Source organism: Phyllobates terribilis, unplaced genomic scaffold (assembly GCF_046119375.1).
Source record: "Phyllobates terribilis strain yellow unplaced genomic scaffold, ASM4611937v1 Scaffold_5__5_contigs__length_657084704, whole genome shotgun sequence".
NCBI lineage: Eukaryota > Metazoa > Chordata > Amphibia > Anura > Dendrobatidae > Phyllobates > Phyllobates terribilis.
Window position 1 is genome coordinate 568389638 of NW_027362765.1, and position 27904 is coordinate 568417541.

The 27904-nt window shown below is 43.0% G+C and overlaps 1 protein-coding gene across 1 annotated transcript in view; it reads left to right on the forward strand.

Annotated features, from left to right (window-relative positions):
- Positions 1-1043: 1043 nt before the first annotated feature.
- The window catches only part of SNCG (synuclein gamma), a 30482-nt gene continuing 3621 nt past the window's right edge, over positions 1044-27904 (forward strand). Inside the window, exons 1-4 of the mRNA XM_073685894.1 lie at positions 1044-1400; positions 6808-6849; positions 10787-10914; positions 15660-15734. Coding sequence (XP_073541995.1) covers positions 1280-1400; positions 6808-6849; positions 10787-10914; positions 15660-15734 — 366 coding nt within the window. The 5' untranslated portion in view covers positions 1044-1279. The remainder of the gene's footprint in view (positions 1401-6807; positions 6850-10786; positions 10915-15659; positions 15735-27904) is intronic.

A 27904-nucleotide genomic window follows, 5' to 3' on the forward strand; every position in this document is an offset into this window, starting at 1 on the left:
TATCTAATGATCGGCATGCTGCAATTCTTTACTTCGACCAGATCAGTCCGAGAAAAAAATCGACGCGACCCCATAAAATAACTTTGGTCTGAGTGCGATGCAACGTTTTGTCGGATCACACTTGGACCGAAAATATGATCACGTGCACGAGCCCTAATGATGGGTGTGATCGCACGACCCAGCCTAAATATTTAAACACCATCGAAAGCTTTTACAAGAATTAAACAGAACGTTCTGTACATTTTTTTGTTAAAAGAATGTGGAATATATCCCCTAATTCCACTTCATAGCATCACTACATAGCGGAGGAGCAGGGCAGATATTTAATCAGGCCTATGGAGCATTTTCTAGACAAAGCAATCATACTATGCGGTAGTGGGTGCGTGCGTGTAGCTGGTAGGGAGGGGAGATAACATACTCTGCGCTGCCACACATTCATTTTAAGCATTAGGCTTTTAGTGTCCATTATATTAGACATTGCTTTATTGCCCACAGGGAAGATCTGCTCTCTCCCAGCATGCAAACGTGACATCACTCTGCAGCAAAATGCCTGATGTGATGATATGATCCAGCGCAGGCATCTTCTATACAGGGTTGTGTATAATACTCCATATACAGTGTGATGGGCAGTATATTTATAGCATTGGTTTATAGTACAGCATCAGACTGAAACAATATACTTGTTTTTATCATCTGTATAATATATTTGACTTTCTCAGTAGTTTTGACCCAGCTTTTGCATTTTTCTCAGTCTATCTATCCCATTTTAAAGATTTGAATAACTGTTCAACATTGACATACGTAATCCTATTTCCAATTCCTTTTGTAATTAACTGGAAAGGGTTAAGAAAGCTTTTTTAGTCTGACTGTACACAGAGATTCCATCCAGAAAGTGCAGATCTTGCTTGTACAGCATCTCCCCTGCAACTGCAGCTTGTCCTTGAAGGAGTGCAGCATACTGCAGCCCAGCAATTCTCAGGAGCTGGAAAGCATCCAGTGGTCCTTTGCATTGCCATCTCTCCCTCCTCCCCATCCTTTCTCCAACCTCCAGCTCCTCCTCTCTAGCCCCCTGTCCCACCTAACTCTAGCATTATTAATATTTTACAGCTGGATAGTCCTGGTCATTGGTCAGACTGCAGTGCAGCAATTTGATAAGAAGCTGGAGAAAAAGCTGAAAACTATCACACTGCCACCACTGTACTGAAGACCAGCACATCTCTAGTAGGACTCAGGTCAGGCTAAGGAGTCTCTTCAACTTTGCTATATTTATAAAGGCAGCATGGATGTCTTCAAGAAAGGCTTTTCCATGGCTAAGGAAGGTGTGGTGGCTGCTGCAGAGAAAACCAAGCAGGGTGTGACAGAGGCTGCAGAGAAGACCAAAGAGGGGGTCATGTATGTAGGTGAGTGACTCCCCCTGTAAGGAAGATGAGAAAAGAACCTATATGCTGTGTTCATGCAATTCTCACACTAATGACCTTGACTTTAACTGTCACACCACCCTGCCCTGCCCAACCCATTACTTACTAAAGTATTGGCACATTACAGCAAAATGATACTTGTAGCACTGGCTCTACTGGGCGTTTATAAAATGAAGGATTATTTTATATATATGTTTTAATTCATCAAATTTAATAAATGACAATAGGCTAACTTTACAGCATCATAAAGCTATATATCATGAGAGGCACGGCTGAAGAGAAAGAATGTAACAGCATTGAGTTTGGGCTTTTCATATGATAGTACATTGCTATATATATATATAAACATATATTTCTATATCTATATTTATAATATATACATATGCACACCTATATATAAATCTATATATATATATATCCATCTATCTATATATTTATACACACATACATATCTGTCTATATATATTTAGATAGTATTTATAAACACACACATACATACATACATACATATATATATATTGAGATAGTAAGACACATTTAGTGGTTAATATACAGTACAATGACAAAGCTAAACATCAGAAGTGTGGCTAGAAGAGGGCTGGTTGGACATGTGCCCTGGTTGCTGTTGGGGGGTCATTCTTGCCAGGATGCCCTAAATACAGGGCCAGGGCAGTAAATATAATATGACTGGTAAAAAAAAAAGCCTAGTTACAACTGTGAATAAGAAATACTACGTATTTCCTGAGATTTACAATAGAAACAAATGTGCACATCTGATCCTACGGTCCCATCATGAAATGACTGCAGGCTCCCAGGGACCATTAATAGGTTTCCTCTCATTACAGGGGTCTGTAGGCTTTATGGCTCCTATCAGATAAACAAAAAGGGCCCTATTATCCATCCATGTGTGAACTGTCCAAAGTGCTGATCTCTGGCTACAAATTAGCTGCCCAGTTTCTCCCTACAACTGCAAAACCTTAAAAAATGTTAAAAGTTTACACTGAAAATAATGTAATGTCAGTGATTCCCTCTAATAATGTTTTGGCCAGTTTTATGGAGTTTGTCAGTAATTGGCACTATATAAGCAGTGGGATCTGCAGTAGCTAGGTAGAAGAATGGTAGATGTGAAAAAACCTTAGAAAGTCGCTTTATAGCAATATTCTGCATTGTGTTTTGACATCTGTGACAGATTAAGGACTTACACTGATTTGCACTGTTACTAGGTGTGGCAGATGAATCAGCGTCTGAGGAGGGCTGAGCTGGGTGTGACAAATACATTGCAGAGATATTATTATTATTATTGGACATGTGCTTTATTGTGTATATTAATATGTTTATTAGCAATGCAATGTATGTTTCATATTAGTCTGAGTATGCAGAGCATGTCGTATGTCTATATCTATCCATCTACCTATTTATCATCTATGTCATACCATCCCTGTTTATACTTTTATAAGTTATGTTTTTTAGAAAAACATTTTTCATATGTAAGAAAAGCTGAAAAAAATGACAAATGATCCGCTCATTGGAGTATTATGGATTGAGGCTTAATGCTAAACTTCTGGACTGGGGACAGAAATAGCTGCATGGTCATCAATGTCATCACAATGCCCCTTGTGGCTCACTATGGTAGTACAAGAAGAGCTGACTCATTGGGCCTTTAGCGTCATACCTAGACTCCAGCACATTGGATTTACCGATGGGGACGACATCAGCTCTTTATAGTAAATCCAATGCTATATAAATAATCCTGAAGCAAATATATTTAATATTCTGAATTACAGAATAATCCTTAATATATTTGACGTAACATCAGTGTCTCCCCGGCTCACCACCCATTTGTTCATCCATCTCTTGACTCAGTTTAAAGGTCCTCATACACATTAGATTAAAGTCAGACGAAGCCATTGATTTCAGGGATACTTGATCATCTAAGGTGTATGGGCTCCTCCTGAATCTCTTGATGAGAGAAGGATTGGGCGCATTGCTTTACAACATCAGATCCTTCTTGTTTATGTATTTGAAGCATTAAAAGCTTGAAAAATGAAAATCTGCCTATAAATCGGAGTATGTATAGCCCGTGCCTAAAGGATAAAGCAGCATATGGGATAAAGCAGCAATCTCTGAGCAAGTCAATATTGTCAAAGCCTAATACATAAATACACAAAAATACACATAGACAACCAAACCACCATTTCAGCGATAGAAGGGAATCTGGTTTTGTAACCTCATTTTGCTGATCTAGTTTCGGCATAGAAGCCAGAATCAATCTATCTGAAAGCTCCTGACATATTGCTGCAAGATAAAACACGTCAGCTCTGGCGTCTTAATGTCCGTTCACCAGTGAATCTGCAGAGGCTTGGGTGCGGCTACCATGCCCTGTTCAAGCCAATTATCTCCACACCTACAGGAAATCTCTGTACTCTGGGAAAGTAATGTATTACAGGGCTGGACCAGCAGAAATGAGGGCATGTACCTCCTAATATTCCAAATAATGTTCCACCTGTGCCATGGCCTGATGCTACAATTAGGCAGTCATCGGGTGATTTATATTATATTGCCGGTATTACAGTACTGAGTGTGCAGAAGGAAGAGACACAACATCGATCAAGGGAAATGATTTCAGCTACCCGACAATATGAATAAAGCATTGCAATTCATCACTGAAAAAGCCCTTCATCTGATAGTCTGGCATCCAGTAGTCCAGAAATTATATAATAGTTGTCTGCACGAAGCTTCAAGATAATCTCCATTCTCACAAGATCAGAACAAGAAAAAGAAAAAAAAATGTATATATACTCCGAAGTATTATCTACCCATTAAAATGTATAAAATACAGAGGAAAATAAATATCAAGACAAAACTGGTTACTATTATATTTATTAATTAGATTTTGTCCCGCCTTTTTCTTCTTCTTCTGTTCCTGTAACATTTAATCTTATAAAAGGTAACATTATTGGAACTGAGTGCTGGAGTGAACGGCAGACTGTCAAATAGACAGATTTAAAGGGAGTTCTACTTTATTCAAGTTTTTCTGTTAGGGTCCTCCATGGGTAACCTGCTTAGAGGGTGCTCCATTGCTGGGACCCTCACTGATCATCTGGTATCTATGTGATCTCTGGTGACAAGTGATTGATGTCACTACAAAGTCACCAGAGGGAAAGAGGAGCATTCTACAAATCCTATTGAAATGATTGATCTGTTGATTTCATGTCTGAGCCAGCTGGGTCCTTCAGAGTGAGTGAGAATGATTGGAGCCAGTCTGTGCTTTGGCCAATAGACACAATTCCTATATGTGAACCTTTTCTTTTCACTACTGTGCTACACTGTCCATGGCACAAGTCTAGTATTGCAGTGGCATATTCATGATGTGGCTCCTAATCTGTAAAAAATGACCCTTTTGCAATACTGTACAATACTTTTAAAGGGTTACTCTACCACTTTTGTATTGGTGGACACACTGTCCACAGGGTAGGCCATCAATGTAAGATTGGTAGGCCCTGACCCCCGACACCCCCATCGATCAGCTGTTCTTGGTGCTGTCAGTAGCCAGATGTTAGCAGTGGAGAGTTAAACAGCACAGCTCCATCATCAGTATAGTGGCCACGGCCAAGTACTTAGGATCCATTCATTTGAATAGGAGTGGATGTGCAGTACCCAACTGCAGCCACTACACCGTTGATGGCGCTGTGCTGTTTAATTTGTCCACTGCTAACATCCAGCCACTGAGAACAGCTGATCGGTGGGGGAGTCAAGCGTTGGTCCTCCACCAATCTGATATTGATGAGTATCTTGTGGATAGGTCATCAATATAGAAGAAAGGGAGCAACCCCTTAGAATAGAATTTCCTTTATAGGATATTTGAAAAAAAACAACTCCAGACAATCGCTTTAATTATCAACAAGCTGACATCACTACACTAATTAACTATATAATATAACCACTGTATTGCTTTAATGGCCTAGTTTTGGGGTATTATTCCTGCTACATTTACAGCTAGAGAACATGATAATTATCTCTACGATACAGGGATTTTGGTGCCAACGATGTCTGAACGGTTTGATATTAAGTTTATGGTGCTGATTAAGAATATGACTTTGGTTTTGCCAGATCGCCTCTAGTTTCAAAGATATTTAATAGTTAATTAATTAATTACAGTAGAATTCTGGCTTCTAATAGTGGCTTTTATAGCATTGTAAGCCTACAAATTGAAATACTAAATAATTATATGGAATATTCCACTACCTAAGACACTGTTAAACAGTCAAAAGACCAAAATCTATACCATTAGTTATCACACACAAGCCACATTGGGGGAATACATTATTTTCATGGATGAATTATCTAAAAATTAAGAACAAATTCAGCAAAAGTAATGGGATTTTTTAATTCAGCGCCCTCAAAATACCCTAAATCCATTCCAAAAACCTTGGCACATGAATACATTTTTTTTTCATAGACCTGTGCTATGTAATATATGGAGGATCACTACATACCTGCACTTTATTAAACTTCTGTCCACCCCTAAACATTTCTAAACTGTCCTGGAAGCTATAAAATAAATAAAAGTAATATCAAGTATTACTGATCCCCCACCCCTTGTCTTCCATTGCTGTATGGGTCTCCCCACTGGTCTCCCTATTTCCTATTCCAGCCGGATGGTTATGTGACTGCAGCAGCCAATCACTGGCAGCAGCATGAGCAAAACGATCAGTGATTAGTTGCAGCAGTCACATGTCCAGAATATGACATACGGAGGCTGCCTGTTTTTTCTCTTTTTTTTTAAATAAATTTCATAAAACAGTTTGTAGTCCACATTTGTCTTCAAGGTACTTATTTTGGGGGCCATTCCTGAAGCTGTCCCATAGTCTACGGCCTCATACACTTTGCAGAGGCTGTATGGGGGGACACCAAGACCCTGTGCCCTGTACTGTCTGCTCTATAGAGTCTATACTGCACCATTTTACCATTTTAAAGAAAATAACCTGAGAAGCCTTTAGGCCCCCTATTTCCACTCTATATAACTTAGAGGCTGCATGGAGTCATAAGACGGTCCTGTACTTGAGACCTTATCCATATCTCCATTATAGGTAAGTAAAGAAACAACAATCTGAATCCTGGTAATCAGACTACACCGTGAGAAAACATGAGAACCATGTGCTCCATTTAGTGATATTAATTTAAAACATTTATATTAATTTGGTAAAAAAATACGTGTATTCCATATGAGAAGAATAAAAGAGCCAAATGTAGATAAAGATCCCCAATACCATAAAGTGACGGTATGTCACATGTCCCTGGGAATTTGTGCTCTCGTCTTCAATTAAAAAACTATTTTCCTGAAGTCTTGCATAACTGTGTGATACATTATCTCAATTTTGTTTCATAGGCGCCAAAACTAAGGAGGGTGTGGTGCACAGTGTGAATACAGGTAGGTCAGATTGTCACTCATTCATCTAGTATTTGTTACAAGACTCTTCTATATCAGGGTTTTCAATGTGGTCAGATATATACAAAGGACTATATTAAAGGATATTTCCACCTTTGCAACCATATGTATCGTGCTAATTCATCTACAATAAAAATAGAAGCCGCTTGATTCAAATTCTCTGACCATTTTGTGACTGCAGCTCCTATGCTGACTAATGTGTTGCCCTGTTCACAGAAAACACATATACCCTTATGTAGCCCGATCCATCAATTATGCATTATTCCATCACTTCTTAGCTAAGCTGCTAAATATATGTAGTCCATTACCAAGTCTTCATGGGAGCTGCAAACACAAAACAATACTATATTTTAACACAAAACAGTTTTAATAACTTGAACATAAATTCGGAAAGTATGTGAGCTATCCTGGGGGAGACTGTGGTAAGGTCAGGGGCGATTGTAAAGACTAAGGAAGAAGTGAAGCCGATTTCAAGGGGACGTACATCAATATAATGTAAAAGTGCAAGGTTTGCAAGAAATGGGCCATCTTATCCATGCAAATGGTGCGGATTTTTTCAAATGTCTGAGATAAGGAGACTTCTGTTGAGAAGCAACATGAATGGGTGCATTCTTTATTATTTTTGATCTATTGGGGCATTATTTGGGCAAATCCAGACAAATGGCACTGACATAAATAACTGCATGCGATATAGACCATACATGTCAAACTCCGACCCGTGGGCCAAATCTGGTGCGCAGGGTAATTATATTTGCCACGCAACACCAGAAACACCACCCCTATGTGGGGCCAATTATTCTGTAGGAAGGACTATGTGGGGCCCATTATACTGTATGGAGGACTATGTGGGGCCCATTATACTGTATGAAGGACTATGTGGGGCCCATTATACTGTATGGAGGACTATGTGGGGCCCATTATACTGTATGAAGGACTATGTGGGGCCCATTATACTGTATGGAGGACTGTGTGGGGCCCATTATACTGTATGAAGGACTATGTGGGGCCCATTATACTGTATGGAGGACTATGTGGGGCCCATTATACTGTATGAAGGACTATGTGGGGCCCATTATACTGTATGGAGGACTGTGTGGGGCCCATTATACTGTATGAAGGACTATGTGGGGCCCATTATACTGTATGGAGGACTATGTGGGGCCCATTATACTGTATGAAGGACTATGTGGGGCCCATTATACTGTATGGAGGACTATGTGGGGCCCATTATACTGTATGAAGGACTATGTGGGGCCCATTATACTGTATGGAGGAATATGTGGGGCCCATTATACTGTATGGAGGACTATGTGGGGCCCATTATACTGTATGGAGGACTATGTGGGACGCATTATACTGTATGGAGCACTATGTGGGGCCCATTATACTGTATGGAGGACTATGTGGGACCCATTATACTGTATGGAGCACTATGTGGGACCCATTATACTGTATGGAGGACTATGTGGGGCCCATTATACTGTATAAAGAACTATGTGGGGCCCATTATACTGTATGAAGGACTTTGTGAGGCCATTATACTGTATGGAGGACTATGTGGGACCCATTATACTGTATGGAGGACTTTGTGGGGCCCATTATATTGTATGGAGGACTATGTGGGGCCCATTATACTGTATGGAGGGCTATGTGGGGGCCATTATACTGTATGGAGGACTATGTGGGCCCATTATACTGTATGGAGGACTATGTGGGGCACATTATACTGTATGGAGGACTATGTGGGGCACATTATTCTGTATGGAGGACTATGTGAGGCCCATTATACTGGGTGGAGGACTATGTGGGACCCATTATACTGTATGGAGGACTATGTGGGACCCATTATACTGTATGGAGGAATATGTGGGGCCCATTATACTGTATGGAGGACTATGTGGGACCCATTATACTGTATGAAGGACTATGTGGGGCCCATTATACTGTATAGAGGACTATGTGGGGCCCATTATACTGTATGAAGGACTTTGTGAAGCTATTGTACTGTATGGAGGACTATGTGGGACCCATTATACTGTATGGAGGACTATGTGGGGCCCATTATACTGTATGGAAGAATATGTTGGGCCCATTATACTGTATGGAGGACTATGTGGGACCCATTATACTGTATGGAGGACAATGTGTGGCCCATTATACTGTATAGAGGACTATGTGGGGCCCATTATACTGTATGAAGGACTTTGTGGAGGCCATTATACTGTATGGAGGACTATGTGGGACCCATTATTCTGTATGGAGGACTATGTGGGGCACATTTTACTGTATGGAGGACTATGTGGGGCCCATTATTCTGTATGGAGGACTATGTGATGCCCATTATACTGTGTGGAGGGCTATGTGGGGCCCATTATTCTATATGGAGGACCATGTTAGGCCCATTATTCTGCATGGACGACTATGTGGTGACATTATACTGTATGGAGGACTGTGTGGGGCCCATTATACTGTATGTAGGACTGTGTGGGGCCCATTATACTGTATGGAGGACTGTGTGGGGCCCATTATACTGTATGAAGGACTTTGTGAGGCCATTATACTGTATGGAGGACTATGTGGGACCCATTATACTGTATGGAGGACTATGTGGGGCCCATTATACTGTATAGAGGACTATGTAGGGCCCATTATTCTGTATGGAGGACCATGTGGGGCACATTATTCTGTATGGAGGACTATGTGGCCTATTATTCTGTATGGAGGACTATGTGGGGCCCCTTATACTGGGTGGAGGACTATGTGGGACCCATTATACAGTATGGAAGACAATGTGGGGTCATTATACTGTATGGACAGCTATGTGGGACCCATTAATCTGTATGGAGGACTGTGGGGGGCCCATTATTCTGTATGGAGGACTAGTGCCCATAATACTGTATGAAGGACAATGTGGGGCCATTATACTGTATGAACAGCTATGTGGGGCCCATTAATCTGTATGGAGGACTGTGTAGGGCCCATTATACTGTATAGTGATTGGCCCACGACTTTTCATTTTGGCCCTCTGTGTGTTTAAGTTTGACATCCCTGGTGTAGACTATGATCTTATATAGGGCTAGCAGTAATAGTACATCTTATGTCTAAGAATAAACCCATATAAGGCTAATGATAATTGTAAATTTGTGTATGGATTTATACATAAATAAGAGTAGTGTACTAATTACCAAGGGACAGGTTCAGTGCAAATAGCACAAAGAACATATAAGAAAAAATGCGCCAAAGAACGAAAGAGTAGAAAGATAAAAGCAATATTTATTAATACATATTAAAAATGTACAGGGTGTGTTATACAAGGGTAAAGACAAGTGAAAAACCAAAGACATGACACCGCAGTAAGACAAAGCAGCTAGAAAAATTGCAAGAAGAATGTGCAATAAAAAGAGAGATAAGGACCTGGATAGATGGCTATAGCACACCTCTGGGCCACACAATATGTATTAATAAATATTGCTTTTATGTGATATAGAATGTAGAGTAAAGACAGAAGCCATAGCAAATACTACGTAGCAGACTGGATGGCCTCATTTGTGGGGGGCACAGTGACCCTGCAGCTGGTCCTCCCTAATATCGGTGCACTAGGTGATAGAGGGAGGGTCACACTGCTCATAGGTAGGGGAATGACGCTACGTGTTCTGGAGGGCTCCCCATGGTTACGTGTCCTGCATACTAGACTTGATACAATATACCATTGGACATTTTACACATAAGCAAATATCAGGTCTCTTTCTTGATATCTCTTGTAAACTATTTATAGACAATCTTTTTTGTGACTTCACTAGCAATAAAGTAAAGGAAATCATCCATAGCCAAAACACTGTAGTCAGGGAAAGGCCCTGCTGTGCTGGAGGAAGCGAGGGTACAAATATTTACTCCTCATTTCTTTTGTTGTCCTTTTTAGTTGCTGAAAAGACCAAAGAACAAGCCAACGTGGTGGGAGGAACAGTAGTCACCGGTGCAAACCAAGTGGCAGCGAAGACTGTAGAAGGAGCCGAGAACATTGTAACTTCAGCCGGCGTTGTAAAAAAGGTGATTGTTCTGTAGAGCTGAGCGATGGAGGTTACCCATATACGTCAATGATAAAGCACTGGATCTATATGGAAGGATGAATACAGGATCAGTAGAGATCTTTACACAGGGGAATAGCAGCAGAAGGAGCAGAGGTTGTTGTCACACCAAGTCCAGATGTCTAAGGGGTTCTAAAGGGTCTTCTACCCCATACAAAAATACCAATATTATATTACCTTCTTCCTGACATTGGAAGAACTGGTCCCCCCTCAGCCAACATGGGGAGCAGAACTGTACTCACTACTGTTAACCCATTGAATGCCACTAGCAATCTCTGGCAGTGGGGTCCCCTATTTTCATTGATTAAAAATAAAGTACAAAAATTAAAAAAATATAAAATATTCGATATTGCTGAATCTATAAAAGTATTAGCTGTCAAAATTCCAATTTAATTAATCCATACCGGGAAAATTTGTAAAGAAAAACAAAAGTCAAAATGCTGTAATTGCCTTTTTTTTTGGAATTGCTGCAACTCAACCAAGAAATGCAATAAAGAGGGACCAAAACATAATATGTTCCCCAATGTAGTGTCAATAGCAATGTCAGCTATCTAGGCAAATACACAAGCCTCCACACAGCTCTGTCCACGTAAAAATTAAAACCTTACACGTTTTGAAAAATGGCGAAAAAACTAAAGTGAAAAAACAATGGCAGCATTACCTTTTTTTTTTCTTCTGATTTTACAGCACTTTTTTTCCTGTTCCATTTTTCCGTACATTGTACACCCACCACCCACCATAAAAAAAAGCCCTTGTGTAGCTTTGTCATCGGAAAAATTAAAAGTTTTGTCACTTGGGTGAAGAGGAGGAAAAATCAAAAGGGCAAAAACGTAAAATCGTTATAAAGGGTTAAACATGGTAGGTGGTGTGCTTTTAGGCAGATTTTACATTGGGGCATCTTGACTCTAAAATCTACATCTTGGTAGCTGGGTCAGCATTTGACTAAATAGGGAAATGTAGCAAAGTAGTTTTATGCGTAATTATTGCAGATGGCTCATTTATTCTTAGGAGATTACAAAAAGAGAAAAACCAAAATGCAGCACAGTGCTTGTTTGGCAGCTAGAGGGCAGTGTTGTAGCACTAGTCAGAGGTTCACACTGAACCATGTACCAGTAAATGTGAAATATGCAGCAGTTCTGTCTCAGGACTGATAGATCTCATAGGTCCTCATTTCTAATGAAATGGGATAAATCAGTCCACAACTAAAGATTAAATGAAAACTTACATAAACATAATAGGCATAATTCTGATAACAATTATGGGAGCCATTATGACAATAATTTTTAACATAAAAAATACAAAGCAAAAGCGTCTTTAGTGGTGCAGTCAGCATTTATGTAGAAATACAGATTCAGTAACAATTTACAGGGAATGAAAGAATCTGTACAGCAAATACAACATTCAGATATGTACTAACCAGGAGGGTTTCTTTCGCAGCTGAAATGGAGGCCAGGCAGAGCAGAAAGTGAGGCCATCTTCCGACCAAATCCCGCTTTTCAGGGCTTTAGATGAAAGCTCTGACTGAGCCACTTATATGTGGCCCACACGTCAACAGTTCCTGTAGATATAATATACCTCAGCCGTTACCCTGTGTAGATCTGTGTTAGGCTTAAGGAAATATATCAATAGGGAACCCCCTTTATATTAGTGCTTCTATAGACTTGTTAGCAGGAGTAAGCCTGATGGGTCTCATAGGCAGATTCTGATTAGTTGTGAGAAGCTACGGAGGGGGATCTATATGGAGGATGCAATCAGTTTCAGTCCTTACTGGAAGTGCACCCCCAATGGCCATCAATATTAGATCAATGAGCTATGCAAGTGAATGGAACTGTACAAAGCCCAGTGCCTACTAAATGTACGCCTATGCCATTGTAACAATGGAAACAATGAAGCGGTCCCCCTCACAGAGCTGATCGGCAAGCTTGCTGTGAGTCAGACCCCCATCCACCTGATATTTCAGGCTTATCCTAAGGATAGGCCATCAATTTTATCACTTTAATAATGTTTCATAAATCTGTCCTATCCCTTGAAACCTAAACTGCAGACATTCAGGTTGATAAACTATGTTACTGTCTTCTATGCTTCTACAACCCATTGCTCTCTAATATTAGGAAACAGCAACAGCATCACTACCTACGGTCAAAGCTCTTAGGCCCTGTGCTAAGTCTGTGGCAGTGCCCCCATTGATTAGAGCTTGTTTATAGTACTAGCTTTTCTTCATGTGATCATGGACCTTTCACGCTCCCGCAGACTCCAGGGGTCAGGCTGCTACGTCTGCTCCAACTAAGGTTACACCTCTCTATGCTTCACCCAGACCAGGGATCAGTAACCCTTAGCATGTTTGCCACAGCCAGAACTTGGCTTTTGTTTGCCCAGCACACTGAGTAGTGGGCACATAGCATCATGAACACATTGGGCAAGGTTTAGTCCGCAGTGACACATGGATTGTGCTGCTTTGAAATCCACACAGTCCGACTGTTGAAGTGGCTGAAACTCAGCTATAGTTGACCATTGACATCAAAATTTTGGAGTTTTATCCAGCAGCCTTTGGCCAGTTGCAGGTGGCAGTAACAGCTAGAATGGCATCCTATGTCAATGTAATACCAAGCTGGCATAAGGTGCATAATGACCAAAAACTTTTACTAGGAGAATGCCAACTTATGTTTTGAGCAAGCGGGCTGGTAAAATGTATAGGGTCAGTGCCTGGCACCATGGATGGCACTGAGTCTGACCTTTCCTCCATGCTAAGCAACTACATTTAGGGGCTAAATTATATTGGTCTACTACAGCTGGACCTATATCACAACATGTATGTGCCCTAACAGTTTGTGTTATATGACTTTCTATGGCATAACACTACTGTATGTTTTGTTAATCAGTATTCCAAACAAAAAAAAGGGGTCAACTCTTGACCTAGGCCAATGATTTCTTCTATAAAGACCATACTATTGTGTATAAGGCGTTTTTACATCAAACTGGTTCTATAAGGTGCAAAGTGTTCATCTTAAGTAATTAGCAGTAAAACTTTACCAGGTTTCGGACTTTATACCAATGTAACCTGGTTGGATCATCCACCAAACACTAAATACCTATTGTTTTGCTGCATACGGAGAGACACAGGTTCATATTCTTGCCATAGAGCTTAAAGGAGTCTACAAATATACTATAGATCTGAAAATTTAGATCTTCATTATTCTCATGGAAGCCAGTGCTGTCTGAAATACTAATCTCAATTTTAGATTCCATTGAAATATTGATCAGAATATTCCACTGTGACATCAATAATATGGATTTTCTGCATGGAGAATATAGGTTTTGCATACTGTATCTGTGTGCTCACCATGGAGCGCAGTTCTATATGGTTACTTATGTGTTTAGTTGGTGGTCCACTTGCCATAAACTGGATCAGAGGCTTAGACCTTGTCATGGTTAGGGATGTTTCCACAGCAGTCTGTTTAGATCCACTGCACATACAGAGCTCAAGATACACATCAGATGTATAGAATAACCTTTATGAGACATCACATACATTCAATGAAAATTCACAAGAAAGATTAATAAAAATATGTTTACGTGCTTCTTTTCAAACAAGTCATTTTGATATATTTTAAGTTGGAATAAAGCGCAATTTTTCGTGCTGACACAGGATCGTAAGATATATAGTGATGAAATCCTGTGGGATAACTCCCTGTTCCATCCCTATTATCTGTTCATGAGAACGTCAAGTTTCAGCTAAACTTGTCTGTTCTGGAAAAACCGGTACGGGAGGGAAGCTTTGCCCAATAATGTGAAGGTGCAGCATTATGATGAAATGGGTGTAGAGAATGAAAGAACTATATGATGAATAGGTAATGTATAAAGACAACCTGTAATCAGCGGCATACCAGACATAATAAAGGAGCTCTAGTAATTATGACTTTGCTCATCACATAATTGTAATTCTATAGCAGCAAGTCGTGATATCTACCGTATATTGTCTTTTTACCCACATATTTCCAACCCCTATAAACCTTCTATCTATGCAACAACCACCTACTATGTTCTAGACAAAAATAATTACAGCTGTGACATTCTCCGTTCCTCAAATTCTTTCTTCTGGTCTGAATAGTCTTCAGCCATCGAGTATTTCATTTAATCTAGGCAGGGGCTATGGGGCATGTGCCCTTGTCGCTGGCCAAGGTAATTAGGATACAGGGCTGAGGCAGTTGAGACAATCTTTGCTCCAGGTGAAATAAAGCTTTGCTATGTCTCTGATTTAGGAAACTATAGGTCATTGCAATGTGATTGTTTGTCACATGAGTGTAGATGAGCGCCCTTAGTTCCTGGGCCTTGTATCAGCTCATATATCTGTTAGATATCGATAAGATGAAATATTTGATGAATTGGTGGAATCAAACTGTGGTTCCTGTATTAATGGGCAATCATCATTTTCCTAAATTATGTCATTGAAGGGCAGATGTTGTACCGAAAGGATAGAAAACATTTTCCAACAAATCACAGGTGGACTTTGGATTGTGACAATTAATTTGATAATTTGGGCATATAGATGTTATGTGCTGGGGGTCGCTCATTCAGACCTTACCTTAGGGGTTGTCAAGGATTAGCTCTGCTTCCTCAATATATGCTGTATTTCTAGCTCAATCTATAATGGTCATAGAGTTTTAATATATGAGGATTATAAGTGATTGAGTATTTTTCAAATTATAGGATGACTTTGCACACCCAGAAGAAGCGTTTGGTGCAGACGATCCAGCTCTGGAGGCCACAGAAGCCATTGAGCAGGTAAGCAACAATTAGTGCCCAAAAGAGCCCCCTTTATTTTTAACAAGCCACTAAACATAATCAACATTTGTGGCAATTGGTGGCACTCAATAATCTCTGCGCTCATGCCAGTCAATGCAAGCGGTACAATGCATCAATTTAAACCTCACACGTTATGCTGCACTATTCCACAACATTAATGTTTCCTAGTAATGATACAGTAAAGTGTGGATGAACATTAAACAAAGTACGAGTAGGTAAGAGTTTTGTACAACTTATATAGCGTGCTTACTCTTAGATCTAGAACTTTCCACAAACATGTAGCCGTCTTGGGACTCATACTTGTAGCCATATTACAGCTCACTACAGCCCAGGATTTGTCCAGAGTTGTATTAGAGCATCCATAGAGTTCAATGTGCACTTCTGCATGATGCAGATTTTATACAAAGTCAGTGTGTTTTATTGTCATATTCTGTATGAATAGAATAAATAAAAATCCTGGCACCATCATATTCCTCATTACTGAGCTATTTTCCCTAGGTTGAGACTATCACTACAATATAGCATGGAGCATCACACAGTGATGTAGAGAATCCCTATGTCTCCTTTATCCTGAGCCACAGGGGACTTCATGTGCCACCATGCAGCTCTGGTACATGAGTTAGTTCTTCCATTAACTCAGCCTATTAAACGGTTAGTGCCATCTTCATGATTGGATATTATAAGATAGTGCGAGCAATTTTGCAAGTTAGAGCTTGTTCAAATTTTTTGAGATATCATGAGATATTTACACTTTTATTTTGTTTACATCTCATTGCCTTGGAGACCGACCACCGCTGCTATACAGCAGAACTCGCGCAGTGCTTTTTTTTATATAAGCAGCATCTGACAAAATATATTCATAATGATGGGAATAAGCCTTTAATTTGTAAAACCTCAATAACCAGAAAAGTTCAACAACTTATGTGATATTCTTGGAAATGTAAATTACATGAGTTAGCTGATAAGCTTGAAAAATGTGTGGATTTCAGCGTAAAAACAGCAATGTCTTAAAAAGATTTCATACCCCAAATTATTTATATGTGCATGTAGCTCTTTCAAAGTCAAGTCCATACGAAGTCCATTGCCATTACATGGTGAGTCCATTCCTCCTTTAAAAGAAAATCAGCATTTGAATGGATATGCAACTTAGGCTTAATAACTATTTGTAGATCTAAAACCTCTGTCATCTAGCTCTGTTCCTCACCGATCATCACCTCCTCCTGCTTGACTGACAGCTCCTCTGCCTAAAGTCACAGAGCATAAAGACAGTCAACCCAGAAGAAGCTGTGCTTGATGGGGAATAGAGCTGGAGTGGCAGAGGCTTCAGATCTACAATAGCTTTTTAGCCTCAATTGCATATTAATTACATTTCAGATTTCTCAGTAATGGAAGAACGGACTGGCCATGTAAAGATCTTGTTAAACTTGCCTTTGAAAGAGTTACATGCACATATAAATAGTTTTGGGGATGAAATCCTACTGATGGATTCCCTATAAAGTAAAACTATACTCAACTGAACTTTGAATCCATGGTGAGAAAAGCACAATACAAATGTTTGTTGTTGTCATTCTTGCTGACGTCTTTTTATAAACAAAATATTTTTAACTATAGGATGCAGTTCATAAAACCTTCCACCTGGAGTGCTCATCTACAAGTTTTGACTCATGTGGAAGCTCAGGGCATGTTTCATCTACTCGTAAAATACAATGTACTTTTGACTTCTTAGTGGTGACATTTATTAGACATGTGACAAATGAATTAACAAGTACTATTTTGTTTTATGGCTTGAATAGGACAACTCTTTACATAACTGATAAACAGTGTAAAATTTATTTCACAATAAATGATCTACTAGTTAAAAAATGAAGAGAATAGTGTGAATATTTATTACTAAATTCATGTTACCTTATAGCACGAGCAGGATTTATGAGATTCAGATACAAAGTATTATGCTCAAATTAACCACTTATACATTCATGTAAGGAGAGGCAAATCTAAGTTGTTCTGCACCCAGGGCAAAAATTTCGTTTGGGGCCTTTTTCTATACACAATTTAAGAGGTTTGAGCAGGTGTTATGTGACCATTCACATGCGATTTGCATACTTACAGTCACGGGCCGACTAGCTGACCTTCCTAATTCTCTTAATGTTCAATGAAATGAAATGAAAAATTATTGCTCCTGCTTCATTGACAGAAGCACGACAGCAACCTAGTTGCAATGTAAACAGAAGGATGACATCGCATATGAGTGGTCATGTGTTGGCCGCTGTAACTGGCAAGCAGAGCCAAATTCTGACAGTAGATTACATGCTCTTAGGATTTAGCATGCTACAGTGCTGAAGTTTATAATTAATAATCTTAACATAAATACAGATGTAATAATCCTTAATTTGTCCAACGGCATAATACTTTATTGACATAGCCATGTATCACGTTATCTGACAAGTTATGGATTGCTACAGGGGTGCAACCTATAACTGTACAGGATCACGTTATCTGACAAGTTATGGATTGCTACAGGGGTGCAACCTATAACTGTACAGGATCATGTTATCTGACAAGTTATGGATTGCTACAGGGGTGCAACCTATAACTGTACAGGAATGCAGCGCTAGAACCACCATCAGTACAGGAATTCCACATCAGAACTATCGTCATTACATGAATACATCACAAGAACCACCATCAGTATATGAATATAGCAAAATAACCACCATCAGTACACGAATATTGCACCAGAACCACCATCTGTACGTGAATACATCACCAAGCTTAGTACAGCAATGAATTGCAACGTCAGGACAGCCCATATAAATTGTATTCCGTGAACCTACAGTAGTATGTCTTTAACAATGGTAAGGAGATACTTGAAGTGGTTGTCAACAGCCATCATAAGACTGAAAACCATGTAGGAACCACAGTACTGGTAATGCAGGATCACAAATGAACATGTTCTCTGATTTGGAGTCATCCTCTTATCTTCTCCATATTGTCCAGATGCCACAACAACTTCAGACATCCACAGCTCTTTTCTGCAGACTTCCATCTTCTCTGGTCTTCTGCAACACATACTGACACGGTTCCCCTAAAAATAATAGTGTCACTACAGTGCTTCTGAATAAAAATATCTGCCCATGCTGTGCCCCTGAGTAAATAATTGCCTCTCAATGTGCTCCCTGAACAAAATATTACTGTTACACTGTCCTTTTTATGAACTATAACTACCACTGTCTGCTCTTATTAGCTATAACATCCACACTGCCCGCCTTTATAACAGCCTCACTGTCCCTATTTTTAGTGTCCCCCACCATGCTGCCCTCTTTACATACTGGGCCCTCTCTTCACTCTGTGCCGTCACACTGTGTCCCCCAATGCTGCCCTGTCTCTATACTGTGCCCCCTCCTTACCCACTCTTCCTTTGCATACTGTCTCCTCCTTGCTCTGCCTTTACAATATCCCTGAATGCTGCCCCCTCTCTATACTGCCCCCACACTTTCCAGTCTCTGTAGTGTTCCCTCCTAAACTCCCCCTAATTCTGTCCCCTCACACTTTCACCCCATGCTGTTTCCACACACTTCCCCCTCATATTGACCCCTCACACTCTCTCCCCATACTTTCCCTTTACAGTCCTTTACACTGTAATCTACACTCCTCCCACACTTTTGCCTCACACTCCCCCCATGCTGCCATACTATTCTCTCACACTTCCCCCATACTGTTCTCGTACACTTTTATCCCTCATACTTTCCCATCACACGTTTCCCCCATACTGACCCCTCACACTTACCCCCCATAATGTCCTCTCACACTTTCCCAACACAATAGTTCTTCAACCCCCCCACATTGTTCCTTCACACTTTTCTCCCCATATTTTCACACTTTTTTCTGCCTTATCACACCATTTCCTCCATACTGTATCACCACTCATACTGACTCCTCATATTATTCAGTTTTCTCCCCTCATTCTGTCCCCTCACATTTCCCCCATACTGACCCCTCACACTTCCCCCCATAATGTCCTCTCACACTTTCCCAACACAATAGCTCTTCAACCCGCCCACATTGTTCCTTCACACTTTTCTCCCCATATTTTCACACTTTTTTCTGCCTTATCACCCCATTTCCTCCATACTGTCTCACCACCCATACTGACTCCTCATATTATTCAGCTTTCTCCCCTCATTCTGTCCCCTCACATATGTGTCTCCTATACTATCCCCCTCACACTTTGTCCACCATACTGTCCCCTCACACTTCCCCTATACTGTCTCTTCACACTATTCCTCCCATACTGTCCCCTCACACTTTCTCCCATACTTTCCCTTCATACTGGCCCCTCACACTTTTGTTTCCAGACACAGCCCCAATAAAATGCCTTTGTTGCTTCAGCTCCATTGGAATGCTTACCTTAACACCATCCTGTGTGGCGCAGGAGCGATGTCAGCAGCATGATCTGGTTACCATATCACGCTGCTGACCTTGCCTTGACCACAGAAGTGACACCAGTCAGGGTTTCAGTTGTACTCACACCTGAAAGAGGCGAGTACAATTAAATCCAGGGAGCTGGCCTTTAAATGTTCTCTGAGCTGGCTGTCAGTATGACAACCAGCTTGGACAATGGACAAATCCCACTTCCAAGGAGCAGCAAAATGGTGACCAATGGTGTTCCCTTTGCTAGCTATGCCCAGGGTAAAAGCCTGGCTGCTCCCTGGTATAGTTGACTTAGCCTCTAAAAATTCATACTTGTGGTGCTGATTTTAATTATTTTCTTTTATGTAAAAACAGTTTTATTGCATATGTAAATGAGGGGACTTTAGTGCACTCTTCATGTGGCCAAATGCTCACCTTTCCACCTCCTGTTTTGAATCCTCAGCTTTTTAGGTATTGACATTGTAGGAGCTGAAAGATTACATGATGTCAATATGTGCAGACATTTTCTGATCCCTTATCCTGTCTGAAGCAGCCTCTCACTGTGCACAGGATTACACAGGAGTTGGTGGCTGATGCTAACAGGATAGAGGGATGTGAATGCATTCTAACACTGCAGGAGCTGAGCACATACAATGTCAGAACAAGCCTTAAACTCTCTCGCCTAACGGCATTGGCTGCCCACTGCAGTGTGATCATGTGTGCAGTGAGCAACTGCTGCACACAGACATGGGAATCAGAGGGCACCTGCAGACACTGACATAGTGTGAGCTCTTGGCTTCTGCAGTGTCAGTATGTGCAGAGCTGAGAATTCAATACAGGCATGGAGAGCTGTCAGTCATCAAAAAGGAGGTGCGTAGAATGGTAATTGAGGAGGCGGAATAGTGTACTGAGCATTTGGCACCAGGCAGTTGTTCACCAAAGCCCCTTCATTTATATATAAAATAAAACAGTTTTTACATAAAACTAAAAAATTCCAATCTGTACCGCAAGTATGTTTTTTATTGGATCTAACTCCTCTATATGAATGCATAATTCGTATTGGGGATGACAGACTCCATTTAATATGGTTGTAAGGTGATTAGAAAAAAAAGACTCCTATTGTTCACAAATAGCATCAAACGTGTCCATGTGTTTTGAATGGGACTGCAGTCCAGCTCTTTTGAAGCTAATAGGTCTGAGCTTCAATACCACATAAAACTGAGCACAGATATGGCACTGTTTACGGAGGAGAGCAGACTTTTCTAATCCTGTACAGTTTCTTTAATCCCTTGTTGCTGCATTAGAACAAGGGATTAGCTAAATGAACCATGCCTTACATAAATGTAAAGTATGTCATGGTGATGACAGAATCTTTTCTTGTGCTTTATCCTTGGGAACTCCTGCAGCAACACCAGGGATCAGAGAAATTTGATTCTGGGCTCATAATTCCTTAGATGCCTTGGTCTTTAGCGACCACGACATCCAATATATTTTACAGGGAAATATTATTTACACTGTCAGCTAGATACTCTGCTATTATGACAATGGGGCGCTGAACAGTTGCCCAGATACAATGTCCATTTTAGGACATGATCAGATATCAAAGTCAAACATCAGAATAATGTCAGACTTTCTTCAAACATCAATGACTTTTAGACACCCTTAGTATTTTCATGGTTGATCCCATAAGACAAGAAAAACTATCAGTCACTATCACTTGGCCTTATGGCTGAATGGTAAAGCTTCAGCCTCATAGAATGGAGCTTCTGAGTTCAAATCCCAGGTACAGAAGACCTTTTTTTAGTTATGCGGATTAGCACACAAACTACAGTGATATTTTACTTTTAATATCTGACATTCTTATTGCCATCCAGCCATGTTAAGAGTTTCAGACACTCTATCTATATGCATGGTAAATCACATAGCCAAAGTAAATTGGGAGACACTAATTTACTACATATCAATTTCCAAGTGACTGTATGTTTGCAGAATTTCTTAGGAAGGGGTCTAATGATCAAATTTCTTTATTGTAAATTTTTCTTTCCATCCAACTAAGAACTGGCTGCAAACACCAGTATAATTTAAAACTCCAGCTAGCCAGCATAATTAAAAGAAATTGTTCTGTTCCTGAGATTTAAACCCCAAAGCTCCACTCTATGAGGCTGAAACTTTACCATTCAGCCATAGAGTCAAGTGATAGTAGCTGGTAGTTTTTCTTGTCTTATGGGATCAACCATGAAAATAGTCAGGGTGTCTAAAAGTCATTGTGATTCTGATTCTGATGTTTGAAGAAAGTCAGATATCAGATTCACATATCAAAGTCACACATCATTTGAATGTGGCTTGGAGGGGAGGTCTGTGTGAAAGTCCCAGTGAGTTTCAGACAGGTTTGCACTGAAAATCACATAACCAAATAGAATGTCTACATTCGATCAACTGAGTGTATAGCTCAATGGTAAGTGTACTGGCTTCTCCGCAAAGAGTTTTGGGTTCAAGTCCTAGCAGCGTACAGTGAACCTTTTTCTTTTTATTATTATTTTCAGTTGTAAAAGTAAAATGTCAAAGTCACTTGTCAAAGTCACATATCAAAGTCAGTTCTCAGACAGGGTATTTAGCCTCAAACTGACATTATTTTGATGTTTGACTTTGATATTTGGTAAATAGAAAATTGGCGTGCACAATGTCAACTAGAGTTGAGGTGCAGATGCAATGGACTGGAAATGTCCTCAAATCACGTAAAAATTAATTCATCGCACACTCATAGGAAGTTTTGCTTTTTAGTGCCAATTTATTTATACAAATGAAATGTAGGAAAAATAACAGTGGTAAAGGCGACAATAGGTAGACGTTTCGGCCACACTGGCCTTATTCATTAAGTCGCTATTGTATAAAGTTTGTTTTAGTAGGAAGGCACCATAGAATGGTAGAAGTGGAGGGTACAGGCGAACCTGAGAACGCTGGGAACGCTGCCTGTACTCTCCACTTCTACCATTTATGGGACTCCCCATCTAGAGACACCCCTGATACAGGAACTACAGCTCTCCACAGGCTGATGAACCCCTGTCTTTTGTTAAGCTTCTGACTGGAACTTCTCTCTACATTCTATGGTGCCTTCCTACTAAAACAAACTTGATACAATAGCGACTTAATGAATAAGGCCAGTGTGGCCGAAACGTCTACCTATTGTCGCCTTCACCACTGTTATTTTTCCTACATTTCACTTCCTATGAGTGTGCGATGAATTAATTTTTACGTGACTTTGATATTTGATCATGTCCTAAAATGGACACTGTACCCGGGTGACCAGAAAACCCTCAGATCTGTTAGCAACTGCTACATAGTAGTATCACACAAACAGGGAATAATGCTCTAATTACTATGTATTCTGAAGTATCATAGTACAAAACAAGCAATTGTAGCGCCCCGAGGGTTCGGCCGCTACAGAGGTGTTGCATCTCAACCAGATGTGCGATATCTCACTTCCAGGTAAGGATGGAGTGTGGATCAGGACCCTGACACCTGCATGCATTACACCACATTTTCGGGGGGGGCAGGGCGACTGATATGCTCCAAGTAGAGCACGACAGTGCCTGTCCCTGGCTGGAGTGGGGGGAGGGAACACCGAGGAAGGGAGGACCCTGTAGTGCATAGGAGGGAGAGGGCAGTTCCTGGGTGCATTGAGTAGGAGGTATAAAAGGTGGGTACCATCTTAGGTTCAGAGAGTTCAGACAGAGAAGAAGAAAGAGCAGGAGGCTGGGAGCAGAGGCTCTGCATGGGCTATGCTCCGCAGGCAGGCCTGAGAGAGAGGCCTGAGCCTGGAGGAAGGAGAAGGAAGGAAGAGGAGCGGAGGAGGCTCCAGGAACAAGGAACGAAGGGACCCCAGGGGTGTGGACCGGCGAGTCGCCACCGCACGCCCAAATCTACCTGCGTAGGGGGGTCAGGCCAAAGGGGGAGACCGGTCCCCGAAACTAGTGGAGGCGGGGAACTACCCTCAGCTAGAAACCGGAGGCTGTGACATTTTATGTGGCGCAGCCCCTCGCTACACCCGCTAGGAAGGCACCACATAGGGTCAGGGAAACGGCACCAACGTTTACCGGAGAAGGCCCGAGGCAGCTGGACAAAAGCGAGGTCACTGGTGGGGTATGACAGGCCAGAGAAAGGACACACAAAGGGGGTCCTGTGAAACGCTCCAAAGTTATCTGGGAGTAGGCCGAGCCCCTCACCTGGTGAGCACAGTGCGACATGGAATGTTATGACCAGCTGGAGTAACGTGGATAAAGAACTGTGAGTAAATAGCCTGGACTGCATTAACCGACTCCGTGTCTTTACTTCTGCTCCCGCGCACCATCATCCCCAACATCCACTCTCACTGCCCTGAGGCTATACTCTTCCCGTGGGGAGTTATACTATCCTCTGCTGCACCCACAACACCAGCCTCAGCGGTCTGCCCTGTAGCGGCGGTTCACTCTGACCGCAATCCACGGGTGGCGTAGTCGGACATTTAATCACAAAACCCTATAAATAGACCGTCATTTGGGTTGACTACCCTGAGCCACAGAATCGGGTCCCCCGCCATGCAAGGACTACAACCCCCAGCATCCACAGCGGGTCCGGTTCCGGGTATCCCCGCACACACGCGGCCCAGGGGGCGCGTCAACTTTTTGCCGTAGTCTGCAGGATTTCGTGCCCGCAACAACCGGGTACTGTGTGCCTGAAAAAAGACTGTTTTATTGTATTGAATGTGGCGCCCGCCCCAGCAGAACGGACGCCATTATGTGCGTGCCAAAAGATAACAAGAAGCCACCTCCCATCGTGGGCCAGGTCTCAGAATGGCGCCAAAGAAGGAGCCCACCCCCAACATCCTTGAGTGCAGTTGTAGAGATGTCCATCAACGTGGGGGGCTGCCCCTGAGAGTGATTGTCAGCAGGTTGCCCCGGGACCACCCCCAACAGGGGGTGGAAGGAGAAGAAAACCGGGGGGCAGGGTGTGGTTTGGATCAGTCTCGGCAGACCACACCCGGAGATGGCGAGCAGCACCGACTCCAGCACCCTGACGGGTGGCCTGCTGCCGGCTGAGGCGATCCCGTACAGCCTCACGGAGCTGATGGCTCAGCTCCCTGGAGAAGACCCGGAATTCCTTCGGACTGCGCTGGAGGATCTGGACCGGAGGATGGTCCAGGCGCAGCGGGAGGCCGTAGCGGGATGGAGAGAGGAGATGGCCCGGTGGGTTGCGACCAAGCAGCAAGCGACGCCGCCAACACCGGCCAGCGAGCCAGCCCCTGAGGATGAGGAGCGGAGGCCGGAAGCTGAGAGCAGCACAGCCCTGGAAGCAGGTAAGGGGGACACCCCTGCCACCAGCCCTGATGTTACAGACCTGCCTCTGGACCCCGTCGCAGAGCCAGACGTTGCTGCGCCTCCCCCACTCCCGCCGCCGGCACCCAGGCCCCAAGCCACGAGCACAGCCGCCGGACCATGCACCAGGCCGTGCCCCCTGACCCCGGGTGCGGTCGGAAGCAGCCCGCTCCAGGCCCGGTCGCAAAGCCTGACCTCCCCAGGCGCCTCCCAACCGCGTGCGCCCCTGGTCCCGACACCACTACCCTTAGGAACCGACCTATACAGCCAGCTTGCCGGGCCCGATGGAGAGCCGGTCCCCTTGCCTCATGGATGGGTTCACCCTCGTCATCGGAGGAACCTGTCCGCAGGGGCCGAGGCCCTGCTTGCTCTGCTCCTGCCCGCTCCACGGCCAGTCACCATCCCCCAGCTCCCGGAGGAAGAGGTCCAGATGGAGTGGGACCAGACCGGGGAGGACCTAGTGGGGTTTTCACAGGAGACGTGGGCTGCCGCAGCTCGCAGGCGGGAATTCTGCCAGCGGGAAATAAGGCAGCTGGGGAAGGAGGAGCAGACGCGGCGCCAGAAGAGGGAGCAGCTGCAGGCCCAGAGCGCGGAGGAGAAGATGCTAACCCGCCGAAACCCCCAAGCTGCACGCGGTCCCAAAATTACCGGGACCATGGTTAAGTTCCATAAAGAGAAGGGGTGGGGGTTCATCCGGGACCCCACTACAGACACGGACCTCTTTGTCAATAGGAGGGACGTGGAGAGCCACCTGCCCGAGGGTCACCGTGGACGGGATCTGTTTCCGGGGGACTTGGTGTCCTACACCCGACATCGAGGACTGCGGGGGTGGTACGCCCTCAATGTCCAGCGGGTAGAGGAAGAACACTACCCTGAACCCTACTACCCAGAGGACCCGGACGGGTCTGAAGAGTACAGCGAGGAGGAGGAGTGTCAATAAGCAGGACATCGCTACTGATGAGCGACAGCCAGATTGTATATAGTTACCCGTCAGGGTAAGAGAAGGCAAAGTTTGCTAAAAGTTCGTCACCTGTTGTTTTGTTAAAAGTTACCTGGAAACGGGTCAGTAATATCCAGCTGAGGACTGGGAGCAGCCAACCCTCTGTGAACTATCCGGCTGAGGACTGGGAGCAGCCAATCCATGTAAATAGTTGCACTTCCTAAAGTGCCCCCTATTGGTTTTATAAACGTCGCAACAACAGACCTCAGAACAAAAACCCGTTTGGCGTGGCAGAAGAGGTGGTCCAACGGCCGGATCACCTATGCCCTGCAGCCACACCCAGGGCCTACGTTGAGGGTTTGTGAATGGGTCCCTCATGTTCAAAAGTTTTCCCAAGTTTGCGCCTTAAGGAGAATGGACACCTGGTCGCGGAAAGAACTGTGACCTGTTGAAGAGAGACTTCGCCGTTGATATGCTGCTGATGATGTTTTATATGTTTTCTACTAAAAAGAATGTTTTATATGTTGGTGTAAAGAGAAAATGTTTCCCATAAAGAGAAGTGATATGCAGTTGGCAGTTTTATAGTGTGAAAAAAAAAAATAATAATAATTTTGCATGTCCTAATTTGCATTGTCTTTTGCTCTGTTCCAGCCCGCGGACGTGCTGTGATTTACCAGGGGGGAATGTAGCGCCCCGAGGGTTCGGCCGCTACAGAGGTGTTGCATCTCAACCAGATGTGCGATATCTCACTTCCAGGTAAGGATGGAGAGTGGATCAGGACCCTGACACCTGCATGCATTACACCACATTTCCGGGGGGCAGGGCGACCGATATGCTCCAAGTAGAGCACGACAGTCCCTGTCCCTGGCTGGAGTGGGGGGAGGGAACACCGAGGAAGGGAGGACCCTGTAGTGAATAGGAGGGAGAGGGCAATTCCTGGGTGCATTGAGTAGGAGGTATAAAAGGTGGGTACCATCTTAGGTTCAGAGAGTTCAGACAGAGAAGAAGAAAGAGCAGGAGGCTGGGAGCAGAGGCTCTGCATGGGCTATGCTCTGCAGGCAGGCCTGAGAGAGAGGCCTGAGCCTGGAGGAAGGAGAAGGAAGGAAGAGGAGCGGAGGAGGCTCCAGAAACAAGGAACGAAGGGACCCCAGGGGTGTGGACCGGCGAGTCGCCACCGCACGCCCAAATCTACCTGCGTAGGGGGGTCAGGCCAAAGGGGGAGACCGGTCCCCGAAACTAGTGGAGGCGGGGAACTACCCTCAGCTAGAAACCGGAGGCTGTGACATTTTATGTGGCACAGCCCCTCGCTACACCCACTAAGAAGGCACCACATAGGGTCAGGGAAATGGCACCAACGTTTACCGGAGAAGGCCCGAGGCAGCTGGACAGAAGCGAGGTCACTGGTGGGGTATGACAGGCCAGCGAAAGGACACGCAAAGGGGGTCCTG